At 34.2% G+C, this 11889-nt stretch overlaps 1 protein-coding gene across 1 annotated transcript in view; it reads right to left on the bottom strand.

The window, feature by feature from the left end:
• Positions 1–11889, bottom strand: part of LOC106460963 (transmembrane and TPR repeat-containing protein CG4050-like) — a 28398-nt gene that overhangs the window by 15366 nt on the left and 1143 nt on the right. The window contains exons 2-5 of the mRNA XM_013920724.2: positions 9557–9694; positions 8333–8426; positions 3532–3666; positions 985–1067 (exon numbers count right to left, since the gene is read on the bottom strand). Coding sequence (XP_013776178.1) covers positions 985–1067; positions 3532–3666; positions 8333–8426; positions 9557–9694 — 450 coding nt within the window. The remainder of the gene's footprint in view (positions 1–984; positions 1068–3531; positions 3667–8332; positions 8427–9556; positions 9695–11889) is intronic.

Here is an 11889-nt window from a genome sequence, read left to right as displayed (position 1 = left end):
TTGCTGACTATAGATCTCTGTATTGACAGTTCGCTGTGGATTGAGGAGTTCAAAATGAATTACTCCTTTGATGTCCCACCAAATTCAAAGCATCACTTTCTGCGGATTTTGGGGTCGGAAATGGTTTTTGTCTTGGACTGAGCCATTATTTTTGGCGTTTAATATTCGCATAGAGAATCCATTTTTCATCACCGGTGACAATTCTATCCAAAATTTTTCACGGGCATTACGCGCCAGAAGTGACGAAGCAACGTTCACATGTTGGAAACGATGATCATCGGACGTTTAGGCTGTTCGTTTAACTATTATACGTGATGTACGTTTTATGGGGGTGGTTTAATGAAAGTGTTCCAAAACGCAACATCAATTTCTTGACGACCTAATATTTAACAAATATACTGCTTGTCTAAGAGTGGTAACCATAACTTGAGGAAAGACAAGACAAAAGAAAATTAACTGAAACTGCTTACAACACTCTTATCATAGATGATTTTACTGTACAACGTTTCGGCCATAAGCATACATCAAATACAACTTAACAGTAAAAGAAACAGTTCTTTGTTACCGTTAATTTGTACCCGAAGTAGGCCTTTGATCGAAACCACAGTGTCTTATACTACTTAAAAGCTGGTAGAAATAGCCAAAAATATTTTTTATTATTATTACAAATATAAGCAGTCTTAATGAGTAGTAAACTATATAGTGAATTTATTAAAACTATTTTGAAAGAAGAGCTTACATATAGAACAGAAAATAATATTACTTGTTAGATGACTTTAGTTTAATACTGAGTTACAGAGAGGGTTGTGTACAGCAGTTTGTACAACCTTACTGTATTCATACCATGATAACAACAATTAAAACGTGATACCTTTACACGCACATAACTTTTCAAACGCTTCTAATCTTCTTACGATAATATAACAACAGAACAGTAATTCTGACATGCGTATAAACTGATATCAAACACTATGGAATTATTACCTGTTGAGTTTAATCAGAATATCTCCTCTGTTTATATAGGCTTGAATATAATCAGCTCTCATGCTAATAGCTTGTCTGTAGAGCTGTAAACAGAGTTAGAACAACGTACATTATACTTGCGTTAACGATCTTCAAAATGTAAGAGTTATGAACTGCGATATAAACGTTTCAGTCCACAGTTATACAATATATAATTACAAAAGATCATCCACACTCTGTAAACGTTTAATGTAATGAATTCGTGTTCTACTATATAATAAATGTTCTATAATTCTTTATTAAGACGTTATATAACATTTAAATCACAGCATAATACACACTGGATACTTTATTAAGACTCCCCAAACACATTTGTCGATACTCCATTTATTTACACATGTTTGCATTTGCGACGGACACTGATCATGTGATCACTTAAGTCCAATAAATACAGAGATGTAATCAATGTATGGCTGTTTTAAAAGACAACAGTGCGAATAAATATATCTACGATTTTGAAGGGAAAATGATAGTTTGCGTTTGTTTAACAAGAGCATCCTTATCAAAGACCGTTTCTTTGACCAGACGTTCAAAGTCATCTGCCATCTGTATACCAATAGAACCAGTCAAAGTTAACCAAACAAAAAACAACAATACAAGACGGGTTTTTAAGGTGCAAGAAACGTCCTAATTCATTGATTCCTCCAACACTGGTCAGTAACAGACTATCTCCTATTGTATCATGGGAAGAACATACACAAATTAGCATATGACAGCCAACAAGCAGTCTAAAATGCATTTATCTCTGTTGTAAATCACTCTGAACTTCTCAGACGATTCCGGTATCCTACATTAAACCTCGGATGTATGACGTTTGTTTGTTTTGAATTTCGCGGAAAGCTACACGAGTGCTATTTGCGCTAGCTGTCCCTAATTTAGCAGTGTAAGACTAGAGGGAAGGCAGCTAGTCATCACCACCCACCGCCAACTCTTGGGCTACTCTTTTACCAACGAATAGTGGGATTGACCGTCACATTATAATGCCTCCATGGCTGAAAGGGCGAGCATGTTTGGTGTGACGGGGATTCGAATCCGCGACCCATAGATTACGAGTCGAGCTCCCTAATCACCTGGCCGATGTATGACGTAGATATCCATGTTAAACTACTCTCTAGCATGCCTCTAAGACCTACGTGGAACTTACGAACAAAGATATATTCCTACTTTGGAGAATTTCTACTCTCCACGTTATAAGCGTAGTAAGAGACTAGCTAAAACATCATCTCCACCCTAAGAGCTGAGCAAACAGAAAAATTAGTAGAAAAATTATGTGGGTTAAACTTGAAAAGTTTACTAGTTGTAAGGACTATACAGTCTATTCCAGCGCAGAAATGTAAAGACTCCCTGCATATTAATTCGTTTTACACATCCGAGGTTTGTTGTAGGATACCTGAATCGGTCAAGGAGTTCCGAGTGCGTTGAAAACAAGGAAGTGTGATTTTGGTGGTACACAAGAACTGTGAATGATGAATGGTTTAAAGTGTGAGATGTGATCTGATGAATTACGTTTCACTATTTTTGTTTTGTTTTTAGTAGTGATACTTAGTACAACTAAGGGAAAAATCACATGAGACAATTGACTTGCTTGCGTTATTCTAACAACAAACAGCAGTCAATAGTATGGAAGAACGTTCTGATTGAAAGTGTTGTAACTTGTGATTCTTTTATAAGGGAGAAAGAATCCAAAGCGTATCCGAATGTTGTCGATTGTCTTCACCAATGATGGAATAATTCATCATATTTGGGCTGTAGGAAGTTAATTAGAAAAAAAAGACAGTTATCTAAAACATTTTTCTTTGGCTAAACACAATCACCAAATCTTAATCTGATTGAATATTTTTGGATGAGCTTGAACATCGCATCTGGCATCGTAATCCTCTGCCTAAAACGATGAACCAATTGCAGACCATACCTCAAAAATGGTCCAACTCGATTCAGAGTGGAGGTAATTATAAAGTGGTCTGTCTCAGTACTTGAAATTTACAATATACTGTTGTAAGCTTTATCTTCAATATTATAATCTAATTGTTTGCTAGGGGGAGCTATTAATCACAATGATTACGTTAGATCTAGAAAGTTCATAAAAGTAGTTCTAGAATACCTATAAAATTCATGATGATGTAAAATATAGAAATTTCGCGGAACTCGGAGTAACACGAATACATTGAAAATATGAGTACTCAGTGATGCATTTAGTGAATGATTCACTTCAGTGTTTGTAGTGAGAGTTAACACGACTATTAAGTTCATCCATCGATTAGAAGAGAAATTCTGTAAATGTAAGTTAGGCATAGTACCATTAGCGAAGAATTTCTGTTGAAACGTTGTTTGTGAATTTAGGCCTATACGTAGCCTGTAGAAACGTTAAAGAGGAAACAAATTAATTCGTTGACTTGGCATTATTCTTAACAAATAGTCGAACTCGCCCAACAATAGAATACACGTCTGTTGTTGTTGTTGTAAATAGTTGAAAAGAATCATAAAAAGTATACTGCATTTATAACTTACCGCATCTGCTTCTTCTAAGCGAGACTTGTTTCTAGAGATAACATTGGCTAGGTTAAGGAAGACATTCAGATGATTGGGAGCAATTCTTGCTTTGTAAGGCTCTCCGGCTCGAGGTCGAGGTAACAAATCTTTTGCCTTGATAGAGAGGTGATGAAAATTAAACTCCTAAAAGTTTATTATTGATATTTTCAATAGAAGTGAAGTAAGACAATTAACTGTTCTTTATGTATAATAGTGATGATCTAAATAAAAAGATGACGATTTAAATAATATGTACTTTTAATATACACCGTTCCCACGATAAAGGTAAAAATATATTCGTATTTTCTGTTGTTATTCAACACTTAAAATGAAAGTATGTTTTAATCTATTACTAATCTCTCGGATAAAAAGAAAGTATATGATTAAAAGCTGCATATAAATATCCAATAAAACTACTGCTAATTACAATAACATTACTAAAACCCGGTCTCTTTATTAAGCCTAATAAACTGATTATATAAGCTTAACGGTACTGAAACATAATAGGCTTATAAGCAAACACATCAATTGCTTAGAAACAGTTAAAACTAAGACCTGCTAAAATACTGTATATGCATGGAATTTATGAAAGGATGCTCTAATTTGTATAATGTTTCAATTTGTATGTTTGCATGATTTTTTCTTGCACATGTTTATCAGCACATTAGTTGTGTGCTAGAGAAGAACTTTCATGGTGCAGCCTATCTAGAAATAAGTCTGCTTTTAGCATATCATATTCAGCAATCGATAAAAGAAATTATTTTCTGCCCTACAAAACATAATGAGAATCTTATTCAAATAAGAGAATAATACCAAATGTTTAAATCTAAGCTGATTTCAGGTCTGTTAGTCATAATTATCTATAATGTGCATCTTTAGAATTGCATTTTAAATCTACATCGCGTGGGTACGTTTAGTATTAAAAAACCCTTCTGATACGTCACAAAAACTCCAAAACAAACAAAGTAGCCAGTGATATATTTATTCTCAAAGTCACGAAGTCTTTTGAAAAAAAAGAAAGAAAAAAAAGCCATATAAGTATAATCTTCTATGGCTTTACAAACAAAACCTTAACAACGTATCACGAAAGCATATTTAAGTAATAACGAAGCACTCCAAGCGTAATAATTTAATGATGTTTTCGAAATCTACTTCAAATAACATACATTGACAAACGGTAGAATTTAAGAAGCGTTAAATATATAACAGGAATTGTCAAAGAAGCAAGTTTCCAGAAACAAAAATCATAATGTTTTTCTACGTTTCACTGCAAATATCATGCAGCTACACATATTATCCTGAAGTATTTAGGAGTTGCCAATACAAAATTTTTATTCACCCTGGCAACAATAATAACAGTCCTTTAATTGTTATTATTGTAACATTATTCACTTATGCGCCTGCATTTCAACATTTCGTTTAAATTTTTTAACAAGGAAAATGTTATTTAGTTCATTTTCGGTTATATATATATTATTGGCAAAAAAAACATTTGCATATGCGGCCAGTTAAACTTGACATCCAGAACACATATGAAGCAGGCAGTAAATATTATTAGTAACTACGATGTGCCCGGGCATGGTTTAGTGGTCAGTGTGCCCGGAAAGCGAGTTGGAGGATTCACGTTCACGATCTGTTGCCGCTGAAACGTACTCTGCACTTTGGAGACGAAGATGCGCTATAAGTGTTATATGTGTGACTCTCCAATGCCACTATTCGATCACATAAAGGTAGCCCAAGCGTTGGCAGAGGGTGCTGTTGACTAGCTATTTTTACTCTAATCTATCGTATCAAAGCAGAGACGGCTATGCGCAATTGACTCTTTTTGTAGCTTTGACGAAATTCTGAAAATCAAAGCATTTATGCTGGTGCTTAATAAACGCTTGTTATTGACAACAGGTACCTAACAACTTTTCCTTTTAATGTGTAAAAAAATGCTGTAGTACAAAAAAACAAGTAAACACGAAAATCTTCTTAACTGTGTTTCAAATAGCGGAATAAAAGAGTCAAAGTTAGAATACTTTAAAGAATGGTTAATGGGGTTAACAAAGAACAAGACGTATATGACTACTTGTAGGTGATTTTGATAAATGTCATCTCAACAACATTCTAAAATATATATAAAACAAAGAAAGTAAATTAGTTTTCTCTAAAGAGTTGAATGGTCTGGTTCTGACATCATTAGTGAATAGTCGTGTTCCGGAACTTCAACCGACATAACTTAAACATCAAGCAACAATACTTCAACTGCAATGAACATCTTTGTTTCTTTCTTAGTGAAAACATTCTTTATTTCGACTTTTCGCTGCCTTGCGGCTTCAACAGGAGGTTAACACCATGCCAATCACAACAGTATAGGCTCAGAACTAACATTTGTGTTTCATTATAAACCTCTCTCTCACAGAGAGAGAGAGAGAGAGAATGTGTACATTTTGTACACACATAGAAAACATACGTAGATTTTCACTTTTGACTTTTTTATTCAATACACAAATATTCAAGGTTGACATTGAAATCGCTAAGGCCATAACTGGATATATCCGTAAAACCTATAAATAGGATACACATCACAAACCTCACTTCACTCAAGGTAAGGACTAGGAATGACGAAGAGCGAATCATTTTTCCTTTCAACTTCAACACATCTTCTGGTTGTATTAACACAAATTTAACTAATTTAATGTATTACTTTTTGAATATTTTATGCGATAAAATGCGCTTCGTATATTTATCGCTTTTTACGAACTAAAATTATGTTTCTGTTTTTCTTTTTGTTTGTTTGTTTTAGCGCAAAGCTACACAATAAGCTATCTGCGCCCTGTCCACCCTAGGGAATCGAATCCCGGATCCAAGCGTTGCAAGTTCATCACCTTATCGCTGACCCACAAGGGGACCTGTTTTTTTTTAACAGGCTCGTGAAACAGCGTACATAATTGTACTTTCAATTCATTTTTTATTAAATAGTTTGTTTTTTATGGAAGCCATTGATTTAATTCTAATCGTGAAGCAATAATAATAATAATAAAATAATATACTTCAAATATTAGTCAACGTTCTATATAATGAATGTCATATTACATGTAATACACTAAATAAGTTAACTAATTTAATCCTTTGATGTGACAAAATGAGATGTAATAATGACACACATTAACAAAGGCTTAAGAAAAGTAACTAGATCATTTAAGACTTGAACACTAAGTTAAATTAGCTTAGAATTAAAAGCAATTTATCAAATGTTGGTCAAAAATAACTGCACACTACTAAAGGGAAATTTAATACATAGAAAGCCCGGCATGGCCAAGTGGTTAGGGCGTTGGACTCGTAATCTGCATGTCGCGGGTTCGAATCCCCGTCACACCAAACATGCTCGCCCTTTCAGCCGTGGGGGCGTTATAATGTGACGGTCAATCCCACTATTAGTTGGTAAAGGAGTAGCCCAAGAGTTGGCGGTGGGTGGTGATGACTAGTTGCTTTCCCTCTAGTCTTACACTGCTAAATTAGGGACGGCTAGCGCAAATAGCCCTCGTGTAGCTTTGCGCGAAATCCGTAACAAACAAACACAAGCACCTGTCGCCACAGCAGCTTTGTTCGGTTCTTTGAACAGAATAACGGGATTTACTATCACTATTCAAATGTGCGGAGGGTATTCAGTAGCATCGCATCTTGAATCATGGATTATTCGATCCTCAGTCCAACACTCTGACCACTACGCCACGTAGGACCCAAGCATAGACTGTGGCGATAATATAGTGGGCGCCTTTGATGTTGGCCGTTTTTCCTTTCTTTGTGTCTGAATTTCGCGTAAAACTAAATAATTCCGTCAATTAAATGGAAATTATAGGTGATCAATGCTTCGAACGTATATATTTAAATACACTTTGTAGGCCTTGGCGCCTTTGATGTTGGCCGTTTTTCCTTTCTTTGTGTCTGAATTTCGCGTAAAACTAAATAATTCCGTCAATTAAATGGAAATTATAGGTGATCAATGCTTCGAACGTATATATTTAAATACACTTTGTAGGCCTTGAGACAATTTTTAAATGTCTAGTTTTTACATGTTTTAATAGTGAATGTAAAAGTCATAGTGAAACACATGGCGGTAGTCGTCTACAATCCAACAACACAAAGTTGATTTATCTTTTAAATTAAGTTGCTCTACAATAGAGAAGACAATTGTTATACACTAAATAAGTTAACTAAGTTACACCTTTGATGTGACAAAATACAAGACACAGTCGACTAAATGTTGAGTTTCAAGATGTTCCCCGTATAATAAACATTTAATTTCAAAAACATGAAATAAACACCATTTCGGAGTACATCTTTCATGATAATATCAACGTAACTAGAAATAGGTTTGTCGCTGGTAACGGTTCAAACAACATGAAATAAACATCATTTCGGAGTACATCTTTCATGAATATATTAACGTAACTGAAAATAGGTTTGCCGCTGGTAACGGTTCAAACAACATGAAATAAACATTATTTCGGAGTACATATTTCATGATAATATCAACGTAATCCTGGAAATTGGTTTGTCGCTGGTAACAGTTCAAACACCATGAAATAAACATAATTTCGGAGTACATCTTTCATGATAATATCAACGTAACTGGAAATATCTACATAACGTTAGAAATTCAATACCCCACTTTAAAAAATCTGGAATGATATAACAGAACATCAACGATAATAAATAGGTAAAATGACCGGATACTGGCTAATTTTTATTTTATAAAATATGATTACAGCACTTAATGTCTTTTGAAACTTACCTTCCAAAACGCGTGCTCTGCTTCATCGTACTGTTGTAAGTTGTTGAATGTTCTTCCGACATTTATATGCGCTCCAATGTCATCTGGTTGAGCTCTGGTATGCAAAGTAAAACATTATGATACCTACTTAACAGAACCAGTTATATATTACTTTTGGAAGGAAGCGTACATGCCAGAAGTAGCCAACATTGGGATGTTAGATAAAACAATTGTTTAAAAATATTTTACTTAGTGATATGGATATAACTTGGGGTCTATCAGTAACAAGTAACTTCAACGAAAAACAAGAGTTTATTTGGTAGATTTTTTTTTTTCGAAAGAAAACAATTACTAGATAATTATAAAATCACACGAATAAAAAATTTAACGATTTGAGAATATCAACAACGACATTTTCGCTGGATCATTTAAGAAGTCGTATTATTATGCATTATTTCTTATTCAATGTTTCTGGTGTTTATTCTTGATACCGTATCTTCATACTGTGTACTGATATTACGTCAATGAAATTTTTAATTTATTTCTCCACATCTTTCTATCCTAAATTATTGAGAATCTAAGAGTATTCCGTGAAAATTATATACATATTACAGTAAAGAAACTATTATAACAGAAAATTCCTAAACAGCTTGCTAGTGTTTTTTCAATTGCAATAGCTATTTATTTTAACCCTAGTTATAGTCCTAAAGAATACAAAGCTTATCCTGATACAAGATATGCTTTTCCCAACCATAATTCGTAATATGAAGATTATCCTGAGATAAAATATGCATTTTATCAAAAATAAAAATAAGTTTTTTTTTACCTATATGCACGACACTACAGTTCTTTTTATTTCATAGGAAGCTTCAAATTCAATAAGTATTCTGATTAACCATGCTTGATTACCTTTTTTTTTTGCAAGAAAAAATAAATAAATGAAAAGTATAAATTATCTTTACTTCTCGCTTAAAATGTGGTTAGTTTAAGTTTGTAGTTGCTTATGGACAGTGGTTCGTTTACATTATTTGTAATATATTAATAATACATGTTGCTAATACAATAAAATATTATATTAAAAGAAACTACTAGATCTATGAAAATACAAATGGTTTTGCGATTGTTGTTGTTGTTTTGGGAGTGTGGGGGTTCGTAAAGTATTATACAAAAAATTATTCAACTTAGCACTGAATGTTAACATGATAATGAAAATAAGAAGTATGTTTAAAGATATAAAATTCCTACCTAGAAGCTTTAAGGAAGTATTCCAAGGCTTCGTGAAACTTGTCTTGACTTTCAAGAGCATGACCCACGTTATTATACAACTTAGCGTTCTGCCGGTTCACCCTGAGCCCAGCCATAAATATGGTATACTCCGACTCCCTATACCACAAGACAAGATTAAATCCAAATTAACTAGATGTACTTCCGCAAAGTCCCCGAAGATGTTCTGTTTCAAGAGTAAATAAAACCAAAATTAAGAGTATCAAATATTTTTATTTCTTGCTCTTGAAGTTCATATGCCATGCTGTGTCGTAGCCTACAGAATGTATAATTTTTCTCGTGATTCATGGCATGCGCACGTTTTCTGACGTCACGACAGTACAATTTGCAACGTTAAGCGTTCCTTAGTGTCTACTGACTGACTGACTGACAGACAACACACTAGTGTATAGTGGTGGTATTGGTTAAAACAGGTGACCACCTCCAGGCGGTCTTTAGCCCCCTTTCAGGGAAATAAGTTCGTGACAGATACGATGATCTCTGTAATGAAATATTCTGTATACAAGTTGCTGCACCAAACATATTTATATTGAGTCAGTGGCAATTCTATATCATTATACATATTTTTTTTTCACGAGAGACGCGATCACACAAAACATTAACGTGAATTTTATACGATGTGATCTACAACGAATAATGAAAAAAACTCTTTGTAGCCCCTCTCTTCATTCTAAGGTTGTATGAATTTGTTTGTAGTTAAGCACAAAGCTACACAAAGGGCTATCTGTGCTCTGCCCACCACGGGTATCGAAACCCGGATTCTAGCGTTGTAAGTCCGCAGACATACCGCTGTGCCACTGGGGGGGCGTACGAATTTGAAACAGAATACTTTGTTCTGACACAGTACAAAACAATATTTAAATCATATTTACGGAATCAGAAATTATCAAATACTGACTGTAAAATTGTGTATTTGAATTAGCGATTTTACGGCAATGGTCATATCGAAATGTAATATGAATGGATTAATAATAGGTAGGCAAACAACGATTTATAAATATAAGGAAAAGTTTTATTGATGGTGGAACATACTACAGAAGAAGACAGACCAATGTTCTGTCGAAACATGTAGTATGTACCATCATCAATAAAACTTTTGCTTATGCTTATATATCGTCGTTTGCCTACCATATATTAGTTTAATGTGCTTCCTTACTTAAGTATGAACGGATTAGTTAAGAAAGGTCTCAGTGATTCGTACAGCAATGCCCCTTTCTCACAATATAATATGAACGGATTAGTTATGAAAGGTCTCGGTGATTCGTACAGTAATGCCCCTTTCTTACAATGTAATATGAACGGATTAGTTATGAAAGGTCTCGCGATTCGTACAGCAATGCCCATTTCTCACAATCTAATATGAACAGATTAGTTATGAAAGGTCTCGGTGATTCGTACAGTAATGCCCATTTCTTACAATGTAATATGAACGGATTAGTTATGAAAGGTCTTCGTGATTCGTACAGCAATGCCCATTTCTCACAATCTAATATGAACGGATTAGTTAAGAAAGATCTCGGTGATTCGTACAGCAATGCCCATTTCTCACAATCTAGTATGAACGGATTAGTTGTGAAAGGTCTCGGTGATTCGTACATTAATGCCCCTTTCTCACAATCTAATATGAACGGATTAGTTAAGAAAGATCTCGGTGATTCGTACAGCAATGCCCATTTCTCACAATCTAAATAAAATGTTTTTAATTGTGTACCAGTTTAACGTTGAATATTATTTACGATTTTAATTTTATATACAAGTGCCAAAATACTATAATTATGAACGGATTAGTTATGAAAGGTTTCGGTGATTCGTACAGCAATGCCCTTTCTTACAATGTAATATGAACTGATTAGTTATGAAAAGTCTCGGTGATTCGTACAACAATGCCCTTTCTTACAATGTAATATGAACTGATTAGTTATGAAAAGTCTCGGTGATTCGTACAGCAATGCCCCTTTCTTACAATCTAATATGAACGCATTAGTTATGAAAGGTTTCGGTGATACGTACAGCAATGTCCCTTTCTCACAATGCACGATGAACGGATTAGTTACGAAAGATATCAGTTTCTTAATGACATGAGTAGTGTTGATTAGTTACTTACTATACTTCTTTAATGATGGTAAAGGAGATGAATACCAAAATTAACTTAAGCGTTGATTTCCTTTCAGTCCATTAACAGAGTTTTTAATATGATGTATTTTTAAGGATGTCGTTAACGGTAATCAATATGAACTAACGGCAATAAGTACCGTATTTTTCGGAATATAAGACGCTCCGGTGTATAAGGCGCA

Source organism: Limulus polyphemus, unplaced genomic scaffold, assembly GCF_000517525.1.
Source record: "Limulus polyphemus unplaced genomic scaffold, Limulus_polyphemus-2.1.2 Scaffold871, whole genome shotgun sequence".
Lineage (NCBI taxonomy): Eukaryota > Metazoa > Arthropoda > Merostomata > Xiphosura > Limulidae > Limulus > Limulus polyphemus.
Note: the sequence above shows the minus strand (reverse complement) of the source record. Positions and strands in the feature narration are given on the sequence as shown.